This window comes from Didymella exigua (genome assembly GCF_010094145.1).
Source record: "Didymella exigua CBS 183.55 unplaced genomic scaffold M421scaffold_11, whole genome shotgun sequence".
Classification (NCBI taxonomy): Eukaryota; Fungi; Ascomycota; class Dothideomycetes; order Pleosporales; family Didymellaceae; genus Didymella; species Didymella exigua.
The window spans coordinates 653,845-678,697 of NW_022984785.1; the positions used below are offsets into that span (position 1 = coordinate 653,845).

At 57.5% G+C, this 24,853-nt stretch overlaps 11 protein-coding genes across 11 annotated transcripts; 5 read left to right on the plus strand and 6 right to left on the minus strand.

The window, feature by feature from the left end:
* Nucleotides 1-127: 127 nt before the first annotated feature.
* M421DRAFT_419935 (uncharacterized protein) lies at nt 128-783 on the minus strand. The gene has a single exon (XM_033592297.1). It carries the CDS (start codon nt 627-629, stop codon nt 171-173), a length of 459 nt encoding a protein of 152 aa, XP_033449651.1. The 5' UTR covers nt 630-783; the 3' UTR covers nt 128-170.
* A 703-nt stretch (nt 784-1,486) lies between these two features.
* On the plus strand, nt 1,487-4,700 carry M421DRAFT_100502 (uncharacterized protein; the record flags this gene model as incomplete). The annotated part of the gene is made up of 3 exons (XM_033586535.1): nt 1,487-1,633; nt 1,785-1,866; nt 1,942-4,700. 3 exons carry the CDS (start codon nt 1,487-1,489, stop codon nt 4,698-4,700), a joined length of 2,988 nt encoding a protein of 995 aa, XP_033449652.1.
* A 122-nt stretch (nt 4,701-4,822) lies between these two features.
* Nucleotides 4,823-5,681, minus strand: M421DRAFT_138328 (uncharacterized protein). The gene has a single exon (XM_033587444.1). It carries the CDS (start codon nt 5,395-5,397, stop codon nt 4,945-4,947), a length of 453 nt encoding a protein of 150 aa, XP_033449653.1. The 5' UTR covers nt 5,398-5,681; the 3' UTR covers nt 4,823-4,944.
* Nucleotides 5,682-6,095: 414 nt separating this feature from the next.
* On the minus strand, nt 6,096-8,829 carry M421DRAFT_419937 (WH1-domain-containing protein). Its single transcript, XM_033592298.1, has 4 exons — nt 8,275-8,829; nt 6,822-8,219; nt 6,416-6,788; nt 6,096-6,364 (listed from the first exon to the last, which is right to left on the minus strand). Exons 1-4 carry the CDS (start codon nt 8,482-8,484, stop codon nt 6,336-6,338), a joined length of 2,010 nt encoding a protein of 669 aa, XP_033449654.1. The 5' UTR covers nt 8,485-8,829; the 3' UTR covers nt 6,096-6,335.
* A 43-nt stretch (nt 8,830-8,872) lies between these two features.
* M421DRAFT_419938 (SAICAR synthase-like protein) lies at nt 8,873-10,574 on the plus strand. The gene is made up of 2 exons (XM_033592299.1): nt 8,873-9,475; nt 9,527-10,574. Exons 1-2 carry the CDS (start codon nt 9,188-9,190, stop codon nt 10,370-10,372), a joined length of 1,134 nt encoding a protein of 377 aa, XP_033449655.1. The 5' UTR covers nt 8,873-9,187; the 3' UTR covers nt 10,373-10,574.
* A 905-nt stretch (nt 10,575-11,479) lies between these two features.
* M421DRAFT_18843 (uncharacterized protein) lies at nt 11,480-11,995 on the plus strand (the record flags this gene model as incomplete). Its single annotated transcript, XM_033587966.1, has 1 exon — nt 11,480-11,995. A coding segment is annotated over one exon (516 nt), but the record flags the coding sequence as incomplete, so codon positions are not given.
* Nucleotides 11,996-14,550: 2,555 nt separating this feature from the next.
* On the minus strand, nt 14,551-14,780 carry M421DRAFT_419942 (uncharacterized protein; the record flags this gene model as incomplete). Its single annotated transcript, XM_033592300.1, has 1 exon — nt 14,551-14,780. A coding segment is annotated over exon 1 (200 nt), but the record flags the coding sequence as incomplete, so codon positions are not given.
* A 771-nt stretch (nt 14,781-15,551) lies between these two features.
* Nucleotides 15,552-16,355, plus strand: M421DRAFT_19549 (uncharacterized protein; the record flags this gene model as incomplete). The annotated part of the gene is made up of 1 exon (XM_033588050.1): nt 15,552-16,355. A coding segment is annotated over one exon (804 nt), but the record flags the coding sequence as incomplete, so codon positions are not given.
* Nucleotides 16,356-16,855: 500 nt separating this feature from the next.
* Nucleotides 16,856-19,110, minus strand: M421DRAFT_91866 (S-adenosyl-L-methionine-dependent methyltransferase; the record flags this gene model as incomplete). Its single annotated transcript, XM_033597982.1, has 5 exons — nt 16,856-17,495; nt 17,543-17,800; nt 17,851-18,622; nt 18,669-19,022; nt 19,074-19,110. The coding sequence occupies 5 exons, from the start codon at nt 19,108-19,110 to the stop codon at nt 16,856-16,858; spliced, it is 2,061 nt and encodes a 686-aa protein (XP_033449659.1).
* A 587-nt stretch (nt 19,111-19,697) lies between these two features.
* M421DRAFT_419945 (DUF1690-domain-containing protein) lies at nt 19,698-20,672 on the minus strand. Its single transcript, XM_033592301.1, has 3 exons — nt 20,567-20,672; nt 20,427-20,484; nt 19,698-20,366 (listed from the first exon to the last, which is right to left on the minus strand). The coding sequence occupies exons 1-3, from the start codon at nt 20,620-20,622 to the stop codon at nt 19,923-19,925; spliced, it is 558 nt and encodes a 185-aa protein (XP_033449660.1). The 5' UTR covers nt 20,623-20,672; the 3' UTR covers nt 19,698-19,922.
* A 287-nt stretch (nt 20,673-20,959) lies between these two features.
* Nucleotides 20,960-21,985, plus strand: M421DRAFT_60750 (uncharacterized protein; the record flags this gene model as incomplete). Its single annotated transcript, XM_033595814.1, has 2 exons — nt 20,960-21,271; nt 21,353-21,985. The coding sequence occupies 2 exons, from the start codon at nt 20,960-20,962 to the stop codon at nt 21,983-21,985; spliced, it is 945 nt and encodes a 314-aa protein (XP_033449661.1).
* Nucleotides 21,986-24,853: the final 2,868 nt, after the last annotated feature.

Genomic DNA, 24,853 nt, shown 5'->3' on the forward strand with positions numbered 1-24,853 from the left:
ATGCGTTTGTTGGTGTTTACCCCGACGCGCATGGGCATTTGGCATGAGTCGTGCTCAATCACTAGCGTATTTTTCACGAATCATGCGCGCTTCACTTTGCACGATGGACCATAAGAGTACGGTGCAAATGACAAGTTTGGTACGTCTAATGAATCTAGGACTGAGACTAACTACAGGGCAATACCATGTACACAGTCCTTCCCGTCTGACACATCATCTTTACCCAAATCGTCCTCGATTGAAAGCTGGACATACAGCTTCTTGTTCTCTGCTTCCAAGTCCGCAATGCGCGCGACCCTTTTGCAGATCATGTTAGACTGTATTTTGAAGTCCTCACATCGTTCACGAAGACCGGGCAGAGCCGCAATCGTCATCGACGAAGCGACCAGATGGACAGGTACGGACATAGTAGAGGAGTCTGTGGTTGGTGTAATAGACACCCGCCTACCCCAGCGTCCAAAGATGTTGCCACGCGAGGTGGTCTGCGAGGAAGTAGATGAGATCAGGCGGACGGTCTCTTCGTTTGCCGCCTGCATGTAGTCGTTTATGCCAGCTTTGAAGTAAGCTTCGGTGTATTTGGTAGTGTCTTGTAGTACTACTTCGCCCAAGAAGAAAGCTTGGAATTTCATCGGAAGCCCCTTTTTCTCGAGATACTGTACTAGACGAGCGAACAATGTTGTCAGCCAACAGTACCATACCTAAGCACAAAGGCAGCTGCACACAACAAGCTGCGTCGAACAAAGGGGGACTCGGGGTGAGATGTCGCGGCAGACGTAGCCGCTGTATGTATCGATGGAAAACTGCGCTGAGTTGCTTGCTAGCTAGGAGGCGACCATATATACATTCCCTAAGACGTGCCAGTCCAAGGTAGTCAACAGAGGTGACGATCAAGGCCTATAGGACCGACTTGCACCGCACCATGAGATCTAAGTTTGTGAAGGCGTTGTGAAGTCAGACATTGCGCAGTACTTGCGCATGCATCGGTCTTGCAGGCCTCGAAGCTTGGACGTTGACAGCCGTCGAAAAGGCCTGTTTTGGGGAAATTCGTGTGCCAAGAGCCCCACAGCAGCGGGACGTCATGATGGGCGGACACTGTAAGTGACGAAGAATAGCGTCCATGACGACCGCGCTGTGCAGTCGTGTTGTGTCTGCCGCGGACACGCGTTGCCTTGCATGAAACCGAATCGTTGGTCATTCTCGCGACCGCGGTCAGGTCAGATGTGTTGCAAGCTGCAGCCGGCTGTTGGTGTTCTTCAGATGGGCGCGTGCGTGATTGGCGATCGCTAGGATGCGTGACAGGGAGTGGCCGACCCGGGGCCGCTCCAACGATCAGGACTCGAGGTCAAGGGTGTCTGCCCTGCTTGACGTGTTAGGTGGGATCATTATCGCCTAACATGTCAAGGAGATTCGTCGACTGTCAGGCACGCTCCTTTAAATGTCCTGAGGCCTCCAGCCAGCATGCCTCACCGCCCCCACCTCGCTCGCCATGTTGCGACGACTGAGTAGGCAACTGAATGACGAAAGAGATGGTATCAGGCTGGAACGGAAGAGGAGTAAGAGAGAAAGGATATCCCAGTTCTTTCGATCAAAGTCAATAAGGAAACAGAAGCCACAGCAGCACGATGAAGCACCTGTACGCCCGTCCACCTTCCCTCCTTCTTTGTCTGTATTGCTGCCCCGCTGCTCGAACACACCAGCTAACAATAAGTCCTAATCCGTAGACAAAAGCAGATCCCGAGGACGCGTTGTCCCTGCGGCAGTCTCCAGTCGCTGAGGAAATCCAGGCAAGCAGCTTTGAGCCGCCAGGAAACGATCTGGATGCACCGGAGGCAGCTCCCATTAACGAGGCTGTAAAGCCGCCCAACGGTTCAACCAAGTCATCTACACACCAAGAGGAGAATATCAAGATGGAGTTGATTCGATCGGGGAATCCTGTGGAAGCTCCTAAGCTTAACGCATTCGCAGAACCAGCTGCGGAGACATCATCGCGTTCTCGATCAACAATAGAGAACAGTGAGGAGCACGATCTATTGACAAGGGAGGCTGTGTATGCGCTCTTCTCAGGTGCTCCAAGATTTGGTGCTCAGAATGTTGGTGGCCGCCTCTTACCAACAGTCTCGTACCCATGGGACAGCGAAGTCAAGCATACCGATGCAACCGATTCAGAGCCTCCATCAGAGCCATCATACATGGCTGCGACAGTACGTATACCTACCGCAAAGAGCCAATCAATACAGAACGGTGTAGGGAAACACCAGATACATCAGGTGGACACTGTGGAGACACCGAGCTGGATGAGTGCACATGGTGTTGAGCCCGGCAGTATTGGCTTCACTCACTTTGTGGAGTTGCCTCAATCGGACAGTCTTCTTACAGAAGTTCAATACGACAAGGACAGCGAAGAATTTCTCGAGACAACGAGAAACAAGGGTTTCATGCAGACCAACCCTGAGCGTGTTGGCATACGTGCTGTGGACATGGATCTTGTTTACAACCGACTCATCGAATTCCAAGATCTCTACGAAGCATTCCAACAAAGCCCGGAGCGTGTTACCATCCTAAACAATCAAACTCCTGGCGATCTGTACGGCCATCTTTTCGGTACATTTCTTACACCGCCTGGCTATGCTGGATCAGATCTCGATCCTGTAGGCTTGCAAGTCCAGATCCTTGCAATTCTTAGAGTCTTAAACCTCAAAGGCATCTGGTATGACTTCAGCTTGGTGGAGTGGAGGATCAGGCTCGGTCAGATCCTGTTCAGCGACCCAGAGCCGGTACCCTCTGGCGAGCAAAGACCATTTCGGACGGTACGCGATATCTTGCTGCTCCAAATCAGCTTATCTTGTGAGCTTTTGCTCAGACTGGATGCAGTCTCCGCGACAAGGGCCGGCGAGGTGAACGACCAGACGCAAGTCAGTGCACGAGAAATTGAGACGTTTGCCAGTCTTACAACCAGGAAGACGGACTGGGACATGATTCTGGCACGTAGATTCCTGGAAAACATTCTGGTGATCAAGGGCGACGACGAGAGTGCTTTAACACCGGTGCCAGAGAAGCGCGGACTACTATCGATCTTTGGTGGAGGCACACCGAAGGAAGCTCCAAGATCCGACATCATCTTCCTGCCGCAACACCAAACGCGCCAGCTTTCGGGGCTTCTGCACTTTGCAGAATCAATCAAATGGCCGACCACAGATTCAATTTGGAAGGCGCTGGTGGAAAAGCTCGGGGTGTCTGATCAGAACACTGAACGCGCGGTACAGCCTGCATCTCCTAGTGCGTGGTCCTTCAACCCAACTACACCTTCTGTCGTCAGCGTCTACGGCACGCCTCTTCAAACTCCACGATCCGCGAGCCATCAACTGGATGACTACTTTGGACGGGTTCAAAAGCCAACCGTTAGGCGCAATAACTCCAAGTCGTTGCGCGTCCCCTTGTCCAATAAGCTTCTATCGTTGGCAGATAGCTCTAAGCCGGTTGTCGTTGACGTTGGAGGGTGGTTAAGTCGCTCCTTCCTCACAGGCTTGATTTTGCCCGGAGAGGCTATCTCTCACTTCCTCATATCTACGATCCTCGAGAACGATCAATCGGCCATCTCCGCACTTGGCGACTCTGCCGATCTATACGGGGGTTTTGTATACAACGGCAAGAGCTGGTGGAGCAAAGCTTCAATCATCGGCAGGGTGTTAGCTTGTACAGAAGGGGCCCAGGAATGTATGGGATGGATACACGTGGACAAGCTGCCGGACGGTGCACATGACGGCTGGCATAGCATACGCAGCGAGCAAGTGCCTGTCAGGTTGCGTTCAATAACGAAGCAGGACATGGTCGCAACGGACTCGTCTGCCCTGCCGGCTAGTACAAACGCCTCGATCAAGTCTACGGATTTGATCATGCCACAAGAGCTGGAGGATCCTTCTGAAACGCCACTCCGCTTCGTGCAATGGGACCTGACACCGCTCAACATCGACTTGATCGACGGTGACGCGGAGACGGACCCTCCAACTGAAAGCGACGTACACACCCCATCTGTCACCTTTAAGGTCAGCGGTGATGCGAAAGAACACGTCTTGACGCTCACTCACGAAGTCCACTTCGTAACCTCCTGGCCCTGCTATACGCCAGCTTCCACGTCGGCTGCAAGCCCGCGACACGTAGCGAAGCGCCCCTTGGCTGGCACATTATCACACAGCTCTTCAAAGCGAAGTATCAGCACCAAATTATCGCGTCGCAACAGCCATGGCTTTGAGCCCCTGCTGTCACACCCGCCAGAAGCGGCGGATCTTGGGCCACAGCGCAGCTACGTCGCTGCGCAGGACGACGAGCAGGCTTCATCAACACTGACAGGACCCGTAGTCGCGCACCCCCTCCACGCATCATACCGGCACAAGATTATTCCTGTGTCGCAAGTCCTGGCCCCAGACTTTCTGTTACCCTTCACTGTATCAGCCAGCAAACAGCCCACCTGCTCATCCTCAACGCTCCTGAGAGGCGGCCACGAACAAGGCGCAGGCCACGACGACCACAAGACCGTCTTAGTTCTCGACGCGCGAGGCTCGTCAGATCGCCAGCTCCTCGCGCGAGCCTGGTGCGCAGAACGCGGACTCCACGCCGTCATTGGGCGCGTGGACAGAACATGCGTGGCCTGCTGTGTTCGCGAAGCTCGCGGCTTGGGCATCAATGTCGTGATCAGAGTCTAGGCAAGGGACGAAATGAAGCAGATTGATCACCTCTGGAGGGCTGGTTTCCTAATGTTACGGGCGCAACGTACATGATACCCAATTAGCTAATTCAATACTTATTCTTACCGTTGGTTCTATCGCGTGCTTGCTTCATTCAGCTGATAAGATCCTCCCAAATAGTGATCTTGAGCGAAGCAAGCTCGCCGCCGACGTTCACAGTCTCCCCTCCTAGTTTCCGAAGAGAATCCAGACACAGACGGCGTCAGAAACGGTTACTCCTCGTTCGTCCGAGGCCTGGAGAAGATGGTCCCTGAGCGCAATCAGAAGACGAAGTATCCGCACATTCAGACGTTCGACAGAGATGGAAACGGCATGGGGAGTGCTTGACGAGCAAATCTGGGCTGAGAGTCTGCCGAGCTATTTGGAGGGAAGACTTGAGAAGAGCTAATGCTTTGCGGTTGGGAATGCGGCGAGCGCGGTGGAGTGCGTGAGTAAGAGATACCACAGGAGGACGCGAGAAAGCCCACGCCGTGAGTACGAAGACGGGCAAAGCGTTGCATCCGCGCTTCTCCCGAGTTCGCTTATTCGGTTTCCGCAATCCAGTGTTTCCACAAACGCGTCTTCGTCTGTATAAAGCGCCAGGCGCATCTGCTGATGCATCGACTTCACCATCCACGTTCCGCTCGTTGACAGCCCAAAACACCATCATGCGCATCTCCCACACTCCCGCACTTCTCGCCGGCAGACTACTGCTTGCGCCATCCGTCGCAGCGGGCCCGATCAGCTACGGCGTGTGTCAAGCTGGCTGCTCCGCCGCGGGCTTTGTGTTCGGGACCGTGGCTGCGGCTGCGGCTCCGCCGGCGATCGTGGCGTGCAACGCTGAGTACGGGGTTTGTCAGACGGCGTGTGCGGCGGTGCTTTTGGGTCCTACGCCTTGATTGCTGCGCGGTGGTTGCTGGGGGCTTTGCGCGGGCATCTGCAGATAACGCCGCGGCGACTAGATAGCAATGCGAATAGCTACTTTTCGTGAACGGAGATACACGTGTGAGCTCCCATCAGCATGGATGATGGTGTAGGGCGCAGCAGCATGTGAGCATCGCCAAAAAACTCTAATTTCACACAAGCTAAAACTCCGGAATCTTTCAGTATGTGTGAGCAGCAGGCTAACGCGAAGTGAATGCGATCACCAGCAGACGATAGTCCTGCAGCGAGGGCGTCTGCTCCTTGTTTGCGATGGCGCGGTTACAGGGCAAGGTGGTAGTTGCCGTGCTGGGGTAGGGCTGATGATGGAGAGGCATAAAGCGGACGTGACGTGCGAATTCTCCTTCAGCGAAGATGAAATTCTCAAGTCAGCTAACGAAGACGTTGTGGTCGTCACCTCATTACACGATACTCTGTTGTTTCGATGGGTTTGCATGCTGTGGGTATGTAAATATGGCTTGAAAGCTTTGTACAACTTCTGACTCCTCTCTGGCTCCGAGCCCTCGACGGCCCCTCATCTAGCTCTTCGCAGCCGTACTTCTTTCCATACACGCACGCTACAATCCTATTGTTAGGATCGTGCACTGCGTTGGTCTTGTTGTTCCGTGCAGTCGGTCGAAGCAGCGTATGCCGTCATGGTGCGTCTCCGCGCTCCACCCAGATAAAACGCATCTACCAATCGTCCTTGTCGCTCTCATCATCTGCATTGCATTAGCACACCAGCACCTCGAAAGGCAGACATATACACTTACCACTGTGACTAACTTTAGCCTTTCTCGCTGCAAGCGCACTCGCCAACGCCCCAGCCAAGCCAGCATCCGCACCCGGCGTAGCAGGCCCACTAGCACCTCCAGAGGCTGACGCAGGTTCTTGCCCCGGAACTGCTGCTGCACTACGGTCTTTCTTCTCTGTGTCTGAGACCTTCTTCAGTCTTGCGCCGCCGCGGATATCCGCGAGCAGACCGTCGCGTCCAACTGCAGCGGCCTTTGGCAGTGGAGGGGCACCGCCTGGAGGCGGTGGTGGTCCCGGTGGCGGCGGCGGACCAGGTGGTGGTGGTGGAGCGCCAGCGTCCCGCGATGGCATGGGCGGGGGCGGAGGCGGGCCAGTGCCTGGAGGCATCGGTGGCGGTGGAGGAGGCGCACCGGCGTTTGGCATAGGCGGGGGAGGAGGCGCACCGGCGTTTGGCATAGGCGGGGGAGGAGGCGCACCGGCGTTTGGCATAGGCGGTGGAGGAGGCGCACCGGCGTTTGGCATAGGCGGGGGAGGTGGGATTGACCTCCCCGGCATCGGCGGTGGTGGTGGGATCGACGATGTAGGTGGAAGCGGTGGGGGGACAGGCACCGAGGCTGTGGGCGCCGGCGGCACAGGCCGAGATGATGTCGGCGGCAGAGGAGGTGGTGGTGGTGGAGCGTTGTTCGCCGGTGGAGGTGGTGGTGGTGGTGGTGGTGGTGGTGGGAGCGATGTGCCTGGTGTCTTCGGCGGAAGTGGTGGAGGCGCTGAGGGCGTGTTGCGCGAGGGAGGTGGAGGCGGAACTAGCCCACGACTTGGAGGAGGCGGAGGTGCACCTGAAGGTACTCGGTTGCCGGTGAAGGGAGGCGGCACGCCAAACCTGCCCCCCACGGGTTGATCTTCTGCTGGCACTGGAGTCTTCGGTGGCAGTGGAGGCGGCGGCGGCCCAGAGGCAGCGCCTGACTGTGCTCGTGCTCGGTTTGGTGGTGCAGGAGGCAGGTTTGCAAATTTGCCAGCATCTGCGATCGGCGGGGGGGCTCGGAAGACGGGCTTCGGCGGGCCCGGCGGCGGCGATGGCTCACGAGGAGGCGACGGCGGCACGGGACTGGAGGAGGAGTTGCGGTTTGGCAAGTCGGTCTTGGTCCGTCGCGCTGGCGGGGGTGCTGGCGGCGGCCCACGCCTCGAGTTGCCGGTGGTCTGAGGACTGAGTGCTCGTGCTGTCGGCGGCGCGCTCGGGGGAGGCGGCGGCGGCGGGGGGGCCCTTGCTCTTCTTGCCTCGTTCTCAGCCTGGGCCTTCTCGTCGTGCTTCTTCTGCTCGATGTACAGCTTGATGAAGTCGGCGTTCTCCTCGATCTGATCTTCTGTGATGCCCATGGCCAGCAGCTCCTTCAGCAGGGGCTGCCACGAGGGGTCTGTGGTGTCGATGGCGGAGCTGCGTGCGCTCGTGGCATTGGAGTGGCTGCTCTGCGACGGCGACACAACGCTCACGGCTGGCGGCGGCATGATGGATTGTGGCGGCGGCGCAGGATTCGACGAGTGCCTGGAGCCAAACAGGCCTCCAAGGAGACCGTGACCGTGGCTTCTTCCATTTGCGGCCGGCCCAGTGCTCCCTGCTGCTGCTCCAAACGGCTTGTTCTTCGTGTTCTTGTGCGCATTCTTCTCGCGGTCGTCCATCTTCTTCTTGAACGTCTTGGCCTCCTTCTCGTCCGCAAAGGACAGCCCGGCGTGACATTCTTCAAGCTCAAACGAGTGGAAGAAGACGCGGTCTTGGTTGTAGGTGAAGCCGTCGTAGATCTCCTGGTCCCAGATGACGCCACGGTTGGCAGACTGCCGGGTTAGAAATGTCTCCCACAACATGCAGGCGGCCATGGCTGTGACTCACCGAGATGTCGACCAGCTTGATCCAGAAGGTGTTGCCGACCAGGTCGTTTGCGAGCACTGCTGCTCCCTGCAGGCCCGTGTACGTCCAGTGGTTCCTGTTCGGGTAGGCAATGTACAGCTTGGCGACGGCGACGGCGTGGATCTTGTTCGCCGACTTGGGGACGGTGCGCTTGACCGTCAGCTTGTCCTCGTCGGACAGAATCGAGGGCATGGCGGCGGCGGCGTGCTAAGAATGTCGGGGGGGGTTCTCGGGCAGGTTCGCGGTCGAGGCTCGAGATGTCGTGTCTCCAGCTCGGCGGGGCCGTCGTGCTCTGACTATGCGCTGACCAGGCAGCACATGAATGCTCTGCTGTCGCACTCGCCGGGCTTGCGACGCTGGATGACCAATGGCTCGGTGCTCGTCAGCCGCGCGGTGCACTCGCCACAAGCTTGGGGAGAATGGCTGTGTTGGTGCTGAGTGCGAGACGTCAGTAGTGAGCGCTGCTGCGGCGCTTTCCCGACTGGTCCGCAAATCCGGCTCGTCAGCCCCGACAGGGCTGCACAGTGGAGAACAGAGAATCTCGTCGAAGACGAATCACACACAATATGTGGTTACATGTCCACAATCACTGAAGATTTGATGACGGCTTGCGCATAGCTCCTGGACACGCTTCGTCGCCGTGTCCCTACAGCAAGATGCCATCAGAGCCCAACCTTCGCACGCGACACCGCCAGGTCTTCGTCACAGTCGCAGCCCAATATTCGACAGCCATACTGCAATGTCGACCTGCGGTGATCGGACTATCTAAGTGTACGTCGCACGTGTGATTAGCTCGTTGTGACGTCAGCTGCCCAGGCGCCAGAGAAAAGGCTACAGTACAAACAAACAGAGTTCTGCGGGCTGCAGCTTTGCAGCTGCAACATCAACATTCACGATGGGACGCCGACAGCGCCTGATCAGCACTTCCATCTTGCGCGCCATATTCGTAACTAAGCCTGTCAGCCACGATGAGACAGCGAATGAGGGTCTTCTCGCGCGCATCCTTGCATTCTTCTCCATCTTCCAGCTCACACTAGCGCGCTATCGAGACCAAGTTTTCAAGAAGCTGAGAAATGAGTCGTGGCAGATCGAGGAGGAAGAGTACACGGAGAGCTTTAGAAGCGAGAGTACATACAAGCGTACAGACTTGAAGTCGGTTGGCGACCTGGGGTACTCTGGATCAGTACGTAGCAATACACACTACATTGTATGCTACAATAGTAACAGATGACAGACCTTCTTCACAACGCCAAATACTAAACTGCTAGTCAAATCACTGCCGCGTCAGTTCGAACAGTCCTTCTTTCGCAAACAACTCCTCGACCCGTATGTTGAGCACATGCAGGCCAACAAAGACTCGCTGCTCGTCCGCATAACCGATCTGCTGTACTGCCCAACACCGACGGTTGGCTCCTGGCTCGGCACTGCTCCCAGCCACCATATTGTTATGGAGAACATACTGTATGGAAAGTCAAGCTGCAACAAGAGCCAGCAGGAACAGTGGGAGACTTATGACCTGAAACCCAACGACTTCTTCTTTCCCGAGCGCGACATCGCCGGCGGTCGATTGGCACCGGAGAGTGTCAAAGACCGACTCATCGATGAATTTCCAGACAAGATCAGAGTCACTATCGACCAAAAGGAGGAGCTCGTTGCGCAGCTCACAAGAGACAGCAAGCTTCTGCAAGAGAACAACGCAGTAGACTACTCGCTCTTCTTGATCCGCTTTCCTGCAGACTTGAACTCTGGCACGCACAAGGTCCCAACACCTCCGGGGCGTGGCTCTGCGTGGCGTACCGGTGTTGTCTCGCGAGACGGCAAGTGGATATACCGAGCCATCATCCTGGACTTCTTCTGGTCAAAAGACGCTTTACAAGCACATGCTTTTACCGGCCTGGTCAAGCTATACAATGCGCTCAAGTTCGGCAAAGACCATGGCCCAATGAGCATCACTGCGAACAGTGACGAATACAGACAGAGGTTCCTCGGAATGGTGGAAGACATGGTCGAAGTCCCGGACAGCTCTGGACGACCATCGGGTCAGATTAGGACTCCACCTAGCATCCTTCAGGACGTTTGAGGGGATGACGCGGCGAGGAAGGAAGCACTGTTTGCCCCGAAAAAGCAGGCATTGGCGTTACATGGCGTTGGAGCAGGAAGATACCCAAATGACCACTAGATTGTTTAATGTAAATGAGCGGTGATTTTGTTGCACATGTACCCTCCTGATCATCATGGACATCACGTACCCGGGCGCATTTCACAGGCAGAGACATGGCGCAAGGGATGCCTCAAATTGATCCAGACTCGACAGCGTCGACGCAGATGGGGGGAAACTCGAACATGGCGTCATTGCACATGGAAGAATATTTAGTGAAGCTGAACAACGCATCCGCGCATCTCACGATGTCCCTGTGTGCCCTGCATAGGATGGGACACGGCCGGGGGTGATTCTGGGATCTTTACCGCCACAGATCGAGGCATCGAACCCGCTGACAAGGTCTCCTGCGCGCACCCTTGGAGCTGATTGGCGGCCTTACCCGTGCTCTTTGATAGCAAGATGTTGCCGTTGTCCATGAGATCATGTGAAGTGGCTTGTGAAGGAAACTACGTCGTCCACCGCGCTGTCGAGGCACTTCAACACGGCTTCCAGACACAGTTTGGAGCGCCAGAACACCAAAATGTGTAAATGTTGCAGTGAGAGATCTGCAAACCTCGAGGGTGCATTCAGGCGCAGTCCCGAGCGGTGACGAGGTCCAGACGCGATGATGTCATGCTCATCGAGCTCCACGTTGCACTACCCGCCAACGGCAAATCAGAGCATCGTGACTTTGGAAGCGCGTGCCCGGCTGGCATAATTGCTTCCTTCCATGGCGCATTGAGTTGCGCTTGCCACTAGAGCAATCATACCTGTGCTGCGAATTCATCACGCGGCAACAGACCCCAACTTCTCCAAATCTCGCACTCCTCAAACCTCAAATCTATATTGTTTACTCACGACTACCACTCGGGGCTGCAGACGCCGAACTCCCACTACGATCTTACCCAAACGCCACCGCTCACCAAGCCCCTCGCGCATCCGTAGGTACGCCGGTTGTGGTCCAATCACAGCCGCGACTGCTGAGCCTGCCTTACGTCACACTCCTGGCTGCGCCATCCGGTATCCTGGCGTGCGCCCCATAGAAAGATGTCTGTTCTTGCATTCAAAGCAATCGGCTACGGCGCCGAACAGATACCAGACAAATTCTTCGAGAAAATTCCAGGCGGTTTCTTCAAGCCCGGAGACGAGAAAAAGAGTAGCAAGAAGAATCGATCACCGCCGAAAAGGAAGAACACGCACAGCAGAGACCGATCGCGACGTGAGCGCAGCCCTCAGAACGACTATTCAGAAAACAGCGACCACGACAAGGACTACGAAGAAGAGAAGCGACGAAAAGAGCGGAGACGCCGAAAGAGCGTGGGAAGAAGCACTAGTAGGAGCTTAAGTCGCGGGAGAGACGAGCAGCGCAGCAGAGACGTCGACGGAGAATATAGCGACAGAGACATGGCGCACGCAGAGCAAGGCCAAGGCCAAGGACCATACTTCCCACCTCCGCCAACATCCGAGTATGCACCGTACAGCTCCCAGGAACATGCCTCCAGGCCGGGCCAGGGTGACTACCAACCAACGTCAGCCCAACCTCAGTACGGCTACCCAACACAGGTAAATAGTCCCTTTCGTTCTCGCAGTATGACAGTTCCGATGATGGCCTCTTACCCGACGCCGGCGAGCTCTGCTCCACCGCTGTTGCTGAACAGGCCACTGTCGAACTCGCAATCTTCTTTCGCTGGCCTGCAGCCTCACTTATTCGACCACCTTCGTCGTGGTACTCCCGTCTCAGCTTCTTTCTCTCCCTCCTACGAGCCGCCTCTTGCGGCAGTTTTACGCCGACCACCTACTTACTCTCCTCAGCCATCATACGGGCAATCGTATCCTACACAGCCCCCCGTCGACAGACGCGATGGCACCTCACCATCTGCAGTAGCATATGGTGATGAAGCCGCGCGTCGTTATGAGGAACTGCAGCACGGAAAAGCCGGGCAGCCATGGTCTGCATCCGCAGCGCGCTACACTCCCGGCCTTGGCTATGCTCCGTCGCCCGTAGTGATGCCTGCAGCGCCAATACCGCCCCCTCCCGTTGGAGTCAACTCTCCTCCAGTCGGCACTAACGCACCTTATGCTCCGTACAATCCAGCGACATATGCCGCACAGAACCCTGCCTACCCACCCAGCAATGGCTATAACTCACCGCCGCATTTCTACCGCCAGCAATCACGGTCGCAGCCTTCATTCGACCAAGATCAGCACCACTCTTCCTACAACCCTCGCGGCTCTGATCAGCAAGTCGCTCCGTTTGACGATCGCCGCTCCCCTAGCCGCCGAAGCAGCACCAAGCACGACCGCCGAGAACATCGGCATAGAGCTAGGTCTGCAGATTCCCGCAGTTCCCGTCGTGATAAGTCTCGTATGTCTGACATGCGAGAAAGGTTCGATGACATGGATCTGCGGACAAAGAATCTAGGGGCTACAGTGGCTGGTGCGTTGGCGGGAGGCTTTGCGGGCAGAGCTGCAGGTAAGAGTAGGCTGACTATGCTAGCAGGTGCTGCGGCCGGAGCGCTCGGTGGACAGGCCATCGCGACCAGGAACGTCGACAGGTAGGCGGACTGGCAGAATCTGAGTATGTCACGTGAACACAGACTGACCTGATATCAGGGCCAAAGACGAACACGGCGGCCGTCTCCCATCCCACTCGCGCTCACGTTCTCGACACCGAAAGCATGACGACCGCGACCGCAAGAGCGGAGGTCTTCGAGCTAGAAGCCGAAGTATTATTGACCGCTTCCGTTCCAAGTCTCGAGGACGAGACGACCGCGACGACCGCAGCGACCGCAGCAGACGCGACGATCGTGATCAGCGCGACCGTCACCATGACAGCGATAGCCACTATGACAGTGACGACCGCCGTCGACGCCGCGACAGGAGCCGAGATAGTCGACGACCAGATCGTGGATACAAGGTCCACGAGGAGTATGACTACTTCACGTCCAATTCTGAGGGCGATGGATCGCCGGCTGTTGAGCGGAAGAAGACTGTGAAGAGAAGAGACTACTGAGAGCGTACTGAATGAGTGGAGAAAGAAGACTTCGAAGAGAAGAGACTACTGAGATTGCACGGAATGAGACCGAGCGAAGGAATGACTGTACGATCAAGTGAAATCCAGGTCTGCTTTGACACGGCGTTTTCGCAAGATCGTTAGACGAGGACAAAGAGTAACGACCGATGACTAAACGCACGAATGAATGAATGAGCGAATGAACGAATGAACGAATGAACGAATGAACGAATGAACGAATGAACGAATGAACGAATGATCACGACATCAACGAGGCAGAAGCTCAGCTGCAATCTATTTCTCCCCGAATATCCAACGGTGAACAGCGGCCAAATGCATCTCAGGCCATACTCTTACGAAGTACCTACCTCTCCCCTCCCCTCGCATTGCCGAACTTACCCGTCTGACATGCTACTCTACGATCGGCTCGCCTTCCCTCTCCACACATCAATACACCGAGACCGCACTTGCAAATGCCATAGGTGCCAAAAGCAGGCATCCAGCCATCCCCAGCGCTCGTCACGCTTTGCGCTGGCAGTGCGCTGGCGATGCAGCTTCGGTCCGTCGGTGCTATTGGCCTCCTGCTGCATGTGGCTATCTGGATTGCTCTTCTGGATTGCTGGAGGGGGGGAATGGAGCACGCTCGTGCTTTTGTGCTCGTGCTCGCCGGAGTTGGTTCCATTGTCGACAGACGTGGGGCGTTGTTGTATGAGGGATGCCCAGAGTCTTAGCGCGGGCTTGAAACGATAGGCGGCGCGATGCGCATCACTGGGCGTGGCGGGGTTGCGAGATGCGTAAATGGGGAGGTCGGTGCGCGGTGCACGTGTGCTCGTGTTTCTCGGACGGCGCATGGGCAATTGTAAGACCGACTTTTACTTTGTTACGCTTTTCGCCTGTTGTCTGGATGCGCAAATGCTCGCTTCTAAAGAGGCGGCGATGCGCGCTCCTCTTTCTGTTGTTGGGCGAGGCTAAGGTCGCCCACATGGGCTCCTGTATTGTAGTGCGGCCCTAGCGAGGCAGGAGGAGTAAAGTTTTAGGCTGCTGCTCCGACGCGTCGATGCAAACGCGCCCTGCCCTCAAGTCTGAGTCGCCGCTCACATTGTTGCAACTCCCGTACCTACCTATCGCGTCGTTGTAGGACATTGATACGAAATCTCGTGCCAGGGTGCTGTGATAAGTACTCCCGCAGCGCCGCCCTACTGGCCGAGCAGTACCGAACAGACATAATCCCGCAACATGTGCGTGCTGTGGGACTCGAATCGAATGGAAGCAATAACGCATGTGCGAGGCCAGCCGGCGAAATGGAAAAATGGTGTTTCATGGTTTCTGGTACTGAGGCAGATTTTCGGCTAGCTTCGCGCTGCTCAGGCAGTGATGCCGCTCTGCAGCTTCGGCGCTGTTCTGCCTTTGTTCTCTGCAGGCGGCAGCACGTCTAGCGGCGCCCTGCCATGCTCCGCCGTTCGAGGTGGCTTCTGGAAACGCGCCACGGGCACGTTAAAAGCCGCGATCGGTCGTAAGCGGGCGCGCGAGCGCGGCTGACAGGCCACGGAGCGCTGCCGTTGCAGGGGTCGGCGCGGATCTGCAACGGTGGTCGCCAGTTCGGCGAGTGCGACGGCCGTCGCCAACGGTAGGTTCTGCGAGTTGGGAATGCCTCGGGTTGGGCCACGAGGGGTCGCGCGCTGGCTCCCCGGAGCGTTTGGTACGTTGGGAAGCCGTGGCGAGCGCAGAGTCGGTCTACGGTGCACTACAGGCGCCCTACGGGCGCTGCGGCGGAGGATTTGTGGATGCTGAGCGCTCTAAGGCGCACTGGGGTTGGTCCAGCACTGCTAGCAGTGGCAGGTGAAGGGTACAAAGGCTGCAAGCCCGGACTGTGGTGTGGCCTCACTATCATCACCCCCGGAGGTGCCAGTGCATCGTATAGCTATCGTGCCCCATGCGCAGTTTAGAACCCGCGAAGAAAGAAAAGGCTTGGTGGAGCGTCGAACACAAACCCACGCACGCCCCAAAATCAAATTATACGTACAGTCTCTTCCCGGCGGTGCAGCAGCAGCGCCTTCCCTCCCCCTTGCGCCTCTCCCAGACCACCCGCACGTAATCATGGCCAACACATCGAGTCCGTTCCTCGACAGCCTCCCTCCCGAGCTGCGACTCCGCATCTACGGCTACCTCCTCGTCTCGGCGCAGCCACTCAAAGGCCCCATCGCACGACAAGGCATGAGATACAATCTCGACACCAAGATCCTGTGCGCAAACAAGCAGATCTACGCCGAAGCTCGCGCCGTCTTCTTCAGCAAAAACACATTCTACATCTCCTCCTCATCTCCTCCAGCCTTGTCATCCTCCTCCTCCTCCCTAGAAGGCTCCGGCGCCTTCGAGCCGCCGCTGCAAGCCAAAGACCTGCCCCTGATCCGGCACCTGGAAATCGACCCGCTGTACTACCCCACGCAACTGACGACGCAGCCGGGCCCCGGCGGATGGAAGCCCGTGTGTCCCGCGGCAGAGCGGTACATCACGACGCTCACTCACGTGCTTTCCTTCGTGGGACGCTCGCTGCTGAGTCTCAGCTTCAAGGCGGACACGCGGCCGTATGCGGGATTCGCGGACGACGTGTTCGGCGCGCTTGCGGGGCTCGACGACGGTGCGGAGGAGACGCTGGATGTGCGCAAGGTGCTCACGGGGTTCCATGCCATTGAGAGGAATGCGCGATTCCGCGAGGCGGTGCGGGAGCTCGAGGCTGTGCGGACTGTGGCTGTGAGTTTCTTCTTCCCGGAGTCGGATTTTCATTTTGTCATTGAGAAGGGCGAGTTGTGTCGGCACGGGCTGTTGTTTCTTGCGAGTCAGACGATTTTCGCACGGAGTGAGATTAAAATCAAGGCTTTGCTGGAGGGGATGGGCGAGGATGGGCTGGACGAGGTCGAGGAGGAGGAGAGTGCGATGCTGGTGGCGGGACAGCGCCGGGAGTCGGTTGTTGAAGAGGCGAGACGCATTGTCAAGGCGATGAAGTGAGGCTGCTGGGCAGTGGTGGATTATGACCGGTGATGACGAGAAATGATACCCATGACTGTAGGCGTAGCATGCATAGCACTACGGGGCGCATTCCGGTTTTGTTGTTATGTTAGCATGGCTAGGGAATGCAAATGTTACATACTAGATGTGGACGCAAAGCTAGAGCATGTGTGTATTCTCCCTAACTAACCATACGCATGCAGGTAGTAAAGCGCATAGTGTGCTTAGTTTGAGTCTGCATAACTGTGCAGGCGTTACGCTTCGCTTGCCATGTCCTTCTCACAGAACGTGCGTCGCAAAGCAAACAACACGCCCGTGATAACGACTGACTTGGAAGCACTGCTGAAACCAGACTTTTCAAGACTCTCTAGTCATTCTCAGCCTTGCAAAGGCGAACAGAGGACTCAGTTACGCCTGGTGCTTCCAAGGAAGACCACTTCGTCATCGTCGCTATCAGCGTCATGGGTTTTCTCGTTCTTTGCAGTAGTAATACCGACAGAGGCTCGGGCATCTGAACTGCCGTCAAAGAAGGTGTGCGGCGTAGGCGGTACCGAAGGTCTGGTCGACGCCAGGCGCAGCTGTGCAAAGATGCCCTCAAGATCTGTGAGGTCGTCTTCTGCACCGATCAAGCCATCGTCGTATGCCTCGAGTGTCATTCTGATGGTCCTGTACATGGCTTCCGCGATGCCGGGTGGAAAAGCGTTCCCGACCTGCTTCATAGCCTGCGATGGTCGACCAGAGAATTGGTACTCGTACGGGAAGCTCTGGAAGAGTGCCATCTCTCGTGGGGTGTATCTACGCTTGCCACTGAAATGGTAGTTGTCGCCGCCGCCGGTCGTGATGCATCCCTTGAGAAAGCTTCGGGGGTCGTAGGGTGTCTTGGCACTGGCCATTGGCTTGGGCTGGTGGTAAGGGTCGTCGGATGCACGTGGACCAAGGCGCTCCATAACACGCAAGGCATCCTTGATGAATGTGAACGGCTTCAGACCGCTACCAGGCTCACCGTGGGTTTCTTCCGGGAAAGGTGGTAGGGGAGTGCCGCGACTGCATTCGATTAGTGTGAGAGCAGTCTACAAAGTTGAAAGACATACCGAGCGGCAATAATGAGCAGTCTCTTGCGTCTCTGGACAAGACCCAACTTGGACATGTCCTGAATCTTGTAGCGTAGATCATATCCAGCCTGGCCAATGTCATTCAGAAGCATCTTGAAGTTCTTCTGATGTTGCTCGTGCGTCATGAGACCAAATGTCTGCTCGAGTGTGGCCACTCGCGGCTTTATGGCCCTCAGGATGGGGCCAACAGTGTATATTGCCTCATAGTTAGCCTGGTCGTTTGGACCTTCGTGCGTGCTATTCATGGTCAGCTTCGGATGTAGAGGATCATGAGGTTTGGGGCTTACTGGGCCGGACTCCAGTAGCAGCACGGCGGAGAGAGGTGGAGAATATCGACGTGGAGGTCTTTTGCACAGAATCCACGTGGCGAGAATTTGTGCGCGTTCTCACAAAAAGGCAGAGCACCACCATGGTTCAAATGGTAGGCTGTGATGGCGTCCTCGTCATTGTCCAGACCCCAGCAGACATGTAGGCCTGCCTGGACGGCTCCTTGAGATGCACCTCCTACCCCACAGAATACGTCACCAAAGGTATATCGAACTCCCTTGATGGGTAGTGGTGATCTGCGCTTTGGAGGGGACTCGATGACTTCGACCGAGTCAGCCCTTGCTCGACGTTTGCGCTCACTCTGGAGGACTTCAGACACGATCACCGCGTCCTCGTCTTCATCGTCCTCGATGATCAGGGAGTGCTCTTGTGATAGGCCTGGGCGCGTTGGCGATGGCGCAGCATCAGTGTTGCCAACCTCCACGCCATACAAGTGGCGTACCACTCCGCTGGCATCTTTGCCGTTCCGATTCATGAACCGGATATATACAACGCGACAGCAAAGGGGTCCGTTGTAGAAGACATTGCGAATGGCTTGTGCTTTGGAGGTTGAGTAGCGATTCCATCCGGGCTGGATCTGCCACGACTGAAGTGGGTAGCACTTGTGCGTAAAGACGCATTCTCGTTTTCCGAAGACCTCGTCGACCACGACGTCTTTGAGTCCTGCAACAAGTGGATTCCGATCATCGTCTGCGCTCACCTGAAGGACCATAGCGAGCTCGTTGAGCCTCCCTAGACTCTTGTCAGCAAGTCGTTTCAGGATCTTTAGCGAGCTCACAGTCAAAGACCTGGCCGACGTATTTCGTCCTTCGCAGTGGGAGCCCACGTAGACGGACTTCGTCTGTGCTGAGATCCTTGATGATCTGCTTCACCTGTAGGAAATCACCACTGTGGTTTCCGGCTGCATCTTGCTCTGAGTGGTCGATCAACTCGACTGTGTCACCCGGTTCGATAACGAGGCCAGGCCTGAGCCTGTACGTCTCCAGCTCAACGTCAGGTGACAGGACGGAGCCGCTACTACGGGGCTTGGTGTCACGGCGATAGCTGTGGCTGGCGCTGTAGTACTGCGAGCTCGGACCGAGGGCTGGGCCGCTCTCAATACTGGCCACGGTTGGCTCATCCGAGTCTGAGTCTACAATTGAGTCAGCAGGAGGCTATGTTTATAAAGGAGTGTGCGGCGTACCGTAGTCAAGCACGTAGAAGGGGTTTGAGGCGGACATTGCTGTGTTGCCCCACGATGCAGAAGGTGAGGCGGGTGGGCGATGGAGGTGGGAGTGGGGAGTGGGGGTGGGGTGTGGGGTGCGGGGAGACGAGAGAGCGAGCTGCTGTTTTATGAAGAGCCAGCTGCGGCGTGTAGAGCGCGACGCGCGGTGAAGGTGAAGGTTGAAATCAGCCGCAGTCCAGGTGCGGCCAAGGCAGAGCGCCGCCCATGGCTCCGCGTGGCACCAGACGTCGTGGTGAATGTGAGAGTGGATCCAAAAGGCAAGGCGGAGCAGACCTGGGCGAGGAGGTAGTCAAGAAGATGAGGAGGTAGTCGAGAAGAAGAAGAGGAGGTAGTCGAGAAAAAGATGAGGAGGAGGTAGTCGAGAAAAAGATGAGGAGGAGGTAGTCGAGAAAAAGATGAGGTAGTCGAGAAAAAGAGGAGGTAGTCGAGAAAAAGATGAGGTAGTCGAGAAGAAGATGAGGACGAGGTAGTCGAGAAGAAGATGAGGACGAGGTGGCCGAGAAGAAGAAGATGAGGAGGGGAGTGGGAGTGGGAGTGGGAGGTGAGGGGCAGTGGGAGGTGAGGTGAGGGGCAGTGGGAGGTGAGGGGCAGCGCAGAGGCGGAGAGGCAAACAAGGGGAATGTGTGAGCAGGTAAAGGAACAGGAAGCGGCTCACGGGTCGGTTTAGGCGGGGAGCAAACGAGACAAGTGTGTGAATAGGCAAAGGAACAGGAAAGCGGTCATGGGTCGGTTCTACAAGCCCACTCTATCTGCACAGAGCTCCAGGTGACAGAGGTCGTCTCTCATCCGTGACACACGTGCCATGGCTCATCGGATCGTCTTCTCGATGAACTGGTTCTCGAGCCTCTGCACCTCCTTCTTGAACGTCTCGACCTCCTTCCAGCAGTCCAGCGGCCGGCGGTCGTGCATCCGCAAGCATGTGACGACGTCGTCCTTGGCCTTGTTCAGGTCCGCGTCGACCTGGTCCAGCTTCTTCCGCTGCTCGAGCTTGGCGCGCAGCTGCTCAATCTCCTTTGTGACGCTCGTCCGGCTCATGTCCTGCTGCTTCTTCTTCTCGGCGAGCGTCGACGACGACCATGTCGCGTCTGCGAGCTTCTCGACCAACGACGGTTCCGACTGCGGCTCCTCGCCGGACAGCGTCTCGCTCAACTTGGAGAATTCCTGCGACCCCTGCTCGCGCAGCTTCTCGAGCTCCGCCGTCAGGCGCTCCTGGTACTGCAGCTCCTGCGCTTTCGAGCGCGTGGCGTCCGTCTGGTGCGCGCATCAGCCGTGTCCCATCACTCTCTGCGCCGCGGGCGCCGGGCAACTCACAAAAGTGTTCTTCTGCAGCGAGTCTACCAGTCCGTTTGAGAACCGGACGGGGTGCTCTCTGCGCAAACTATCAGCAACCTGCACGGCCTTGGCCCGTCGCATGGCCACGGCAGCCATTGGCCCGGCGGAGCATCACTCACGCGGAGAAGACATGCTGCTTGACGTCCGAGGAGGGTTTCGAGTTCTCTGCGCCCATGTTGCTGCGGTCGGAGGTGCGGGATGCCAGCGCGACGATGCAGCGGCTGCGAGAAGTCGGGGCTCAGCCTTGGCCGAGCGTTGCGGCGCGCTACGACAGAAGCAGCAGCGATCGGTGCGGAATGTTTGGATTCACCACAAGGCTCCGTCATGTCTGGCACTCGACAACCCGACAACTGTCCTCATGGCTAGACGGCCCGGGTGACCGCGACCAGCAACAATCGCATCTCTACGCAGACGAACCGCTTTCTGCCGCATTGCTGCCGCATTGCTGCTGCCACCGACCTGCATCGCTACACACAACCCCAGCTTGGGCGACGCGTACACTTCCCGCCGACATGCTGCAGTCCTCGCTCTCCGGCTGGCTGAAGAAGCCCGCCGCCAGCAGCGAGACCGCGCCGCCGCCGCCGCCGCCGCCCCGAGCTCCAGCCGCCCCGAGACGGCCGCCGCCACCGCCCAAATCCACCTCGGCGCCTCCCCGCCTGCCGCTGAACCGCGCGCCCCCCAGCACAGCGCCCACGCCCACGCCCAAGACGACCGAGCAGTGGAACGACATACCCGAAGACTTCCTCTCCGCACCCTCGTCACGCCCGCGCTCGAAGAAGAGCCCCCGTCCCTCCGCCACACCCACTCCCGCCAGCGTCTCGCGCGTCCCTACGCCCACAGGCCTGTCCGCCTCGACCCCACCCGCGCCCGAGACACGCTCAACCGCGTCCACACCCGCGCCCGAGACACGCTCAACCGCGCCAACACCCCCCGTCCCGGGCAAAGAAGCCCCGCTATCGAACCTGTTCTCGCTGCGCCCTCTGCCCCCCAACGTCGAGCTCGTGCCCCTCACGCCCGACCACCTCGACGCATACAAAACCCTCAACGCCCTCACGCTGCCGATCCCGTACCCCGACTCCTTCTACAAGGAGACCATGACGGAGCCGCACCACAGCATAACCCTGATTGCACTGTGGCACCCCACACGCCCCAGCACAAGCCCGTCCAGCGAGGGCGAGCCAGCCCCAGCCAGCCCCAGCGTGGTCGGCGCAATCCGCTGCCGCCTGCTGCCCGAGTCGCAGCTGTACATCAGCACCATCGGCGTGCTCGCGCCGTACCGCGAGCACGGCATCGCCGTGCACCTGCTCGCCGCCGTGGTGCCGCGGGCCGTGGCCCAGCACGGCGTGCGCTGCGTGACGGCGCACGTCTGGGAGGCCAACGATGCGGGACTGCAGTGGTACCTGAAGCGCCGCTTCGACGTCGTCGGGAAGCAGGAGAGTTACTACAGGAAGCTGCAGCCCTCGGGCGCGCTTCTGGTGCGCAAGTGGATCGGGATCGGGGATCTGTTGGCGCGTGCGGAGGGAGGGGGAGGGGCGTGAGAGGCGTGAGGGGCGTGAGAGGCGTGAGACGGTCGATGGTTACGATTACGATTACGATATGATACCATGGATACGATGAACACATTGTTTACTTTACCTACGATTCCGCCATGATACCACGATACGATGACGAGCAAATACATTCTTCTCCTTTACCGCTGTGCGGGTCTTGCTCGCTCATCACCACCCGTCTACATCAAGCGCGTCGTCTACGGTCATGTGAATCCGTCCTCTGGTGATGCTGGTACCAATAATGCTGCCAGCCAACATCGCGAAGCATCCAGCACACGCAAAGCGGGCGCCATGCAATCGACGACGACGGTGGGTGGGCGTGGAACGCGGTAGTGGGGCGGCGGAGGTGTTCAAACTTCAACCCGGTTCAAACTTCAACCCGGTTCAAACTTGAACCCAGTCCAAACTTGAACCCAGTCCAAACTTGAACCCAGTCCAAACTTGACTCCAGGAGAACGCGATTAGCTCTGTGAGAAATGTGCCGAGAGGCTGACGCCGTGGCTCTTCGTGATTCGATGCGCTGCCGGGAAATGTGCGCGGGGGGTCGGAAACCGATAGAGGGATTCCTGCGGCGTGGTGAGCTACGGAAGGGGAATTTGGGGAGGGATGCGCGGGCTGGCTGGCAGGTGGTGAGCTATTTTGGGCGACGGCGGTGGTGCACGTGCGTGTTGCACGGCAGGCGTTTTCGCGTGGAATGCATGGTGAAGATCAAAGGACGCGGGCATTGTCGCATTCAATTCGCGTTCTGCATGCCCTTGGTTTAACTTTTTGCCTCTGATTGTTGTTCAGCGCTTGCAACCAATTTGTGGGGGTTACTCAAGCTTTGCAGGCCAAGCGTCGAGCCCGGTCGATACAAGACTCAACATAATGGTCGCTATCAGACCGGCGGAGTTGATACCAATGCTTGATCCGAAGCTTGGGGTGCGGGGCTCGAGGAATTGCTGGAATTCAGCACAGCGTCCTCGGGGTGACCGCGCTCTCAGGCTCTACTGTGATTTGCCCTTGCGTGCGAACGTGCAACCCTAGGAACCCTCGACACTTGAATGCGTGCACTTCACACGTGCTCTCGTATTGCCTAGTGGAATTGATTGTGGTTCGGCAGCGCGTGGGATCCCGCTGTCAAGAGTGTCAATAACCGCAATTGCCTGTTTGGGACACAGTTGAGGCTTCGACATATCAAATGCTTTGCTTGAGTCAGGAGACAAAGACTTCAACCTCCGAGATTTGACCACTGAGATCTGCAAATGCTCACAGACCGTCCAGACTCTTGTCGGGCTGCAAATGTCGTGCAAATCTAGAGGCCTGTCGTGACACCGCGAGTTCGAGGCGGATGTGCTGCGGATGAACTGAGAGTTGGATCTCAACCGTGCGGGTCTGCAGCGACCCGGTCTGCTCGCTTACAGAGCGGATGACGCACAGCTGGCGCCGTGGAATGCAGTTGCCGTCGATGTGAGTCGTTCACAGACGTCGTGGTTGGCAAAGCACAATGTTCGCTGCATCCAGCTCCGTCACAGCGATTGTCGAGCCGCAGAACACCCTAAGCCCAAGAGCCAGCCGTGGTGAAGAGATCGTCGCGTCGTGACGACATGTTTCTCCTGGCTTGTAGAGTCGGTCATGTTGAGGGCTGCGTTTCGAACTGCTTCAGGGCTTCATCACACAGCCGATCCTGCTGTATTTCGTAACGGTGCCAAGCCGCGAGAATCTCGGGCCCGGCATTCCAGTCGTGCAGTCAACTCTTCAACACATGTACGGTGTTTTGATTCGCTGCACAGTTCGTCACCGATGCGGGCTTCCCGCGCTCACAGCGAGCCTAAGCACTACATGCAAACTCAAAAGGGGGCCGCCTCGATGCTGCGGCCTGCCCTGGCAATACCGCTGGCTCTCACTGCGGACGACGAGCGTTCCAGAGGTGGACTCGATGCGGACAGAGGCGTGAAAGCGAGATTACTGAGGCCTTACGACGGCCTCTATCTCGGAGGGAACCATTTCCAGATTGGGAGATTTACATGCTGCCGTTGGGAGGCCGACCAGGGATGTGGACGTGCCAGGCCGTGCACGCATAGCTAATTTCGATCCATAGAAATCGTATTCTTGGTTAGACCTGGCAGGTCTTATACGCGAACTCGTCCGCCGACGTCAGGACCCAGGAGCGTTGAACTGCCGCAGAATCGAGCGACAGAAATTTTGCAATTGGCCTGTTGGGTTCGCGCCAGCTGCCGTCCAGGCACTGGCAGACACAGACTCAGGAGATTCGCCGGGATGGCGGTGCGGCGCACGAAGCCATCTTCGTACGAGTGAGACTGCGAGGCAGCCAAGCGGCGTGCAATGGCACAATCTGCAGTCGCCGGCGTGCAGGCGTGCAGCGTGCGCTGTGTGCACTGTGGTCACTACTGGCGGTGGTGGCCTGTTTCCCCCTGATAGGCGTCCAAGATCTGCCAGTCTTGCATGCGGATCTCCAGCCTGCCCGGAACGCCGCGCAAGCAGAACGGCAGGGTAGCTGCTGCTTAGCTACCAGTCTTCGCGGCTCCGGACGGGTGGCAGGCCGCGAACATGGCAGCATGTCTGCTTACGGAAGAGTGAGACGAGACCGCGCAGTCAGATGGCAGCTTCGGCCAGCCGCATCCTTTGCGAGACACACAGCGCGTGCTGGCTCGTCATACCGTGGCTGGCCTGGCTGCGACACGTCTGTGATGCACTGATGCAGAAACAATGACGGCACTGAGCACGGCCCCGCCATAATCTTCAGACTGCATCAGAGCGCAGCAGCAGTGGTTAAGCGTCTCTACGCGCGATAAGTGCAGCGCTACGGGCAGAGCGGGCTAGCGGCAGGATCCAGGCAGGCATCGAGTGCCCATG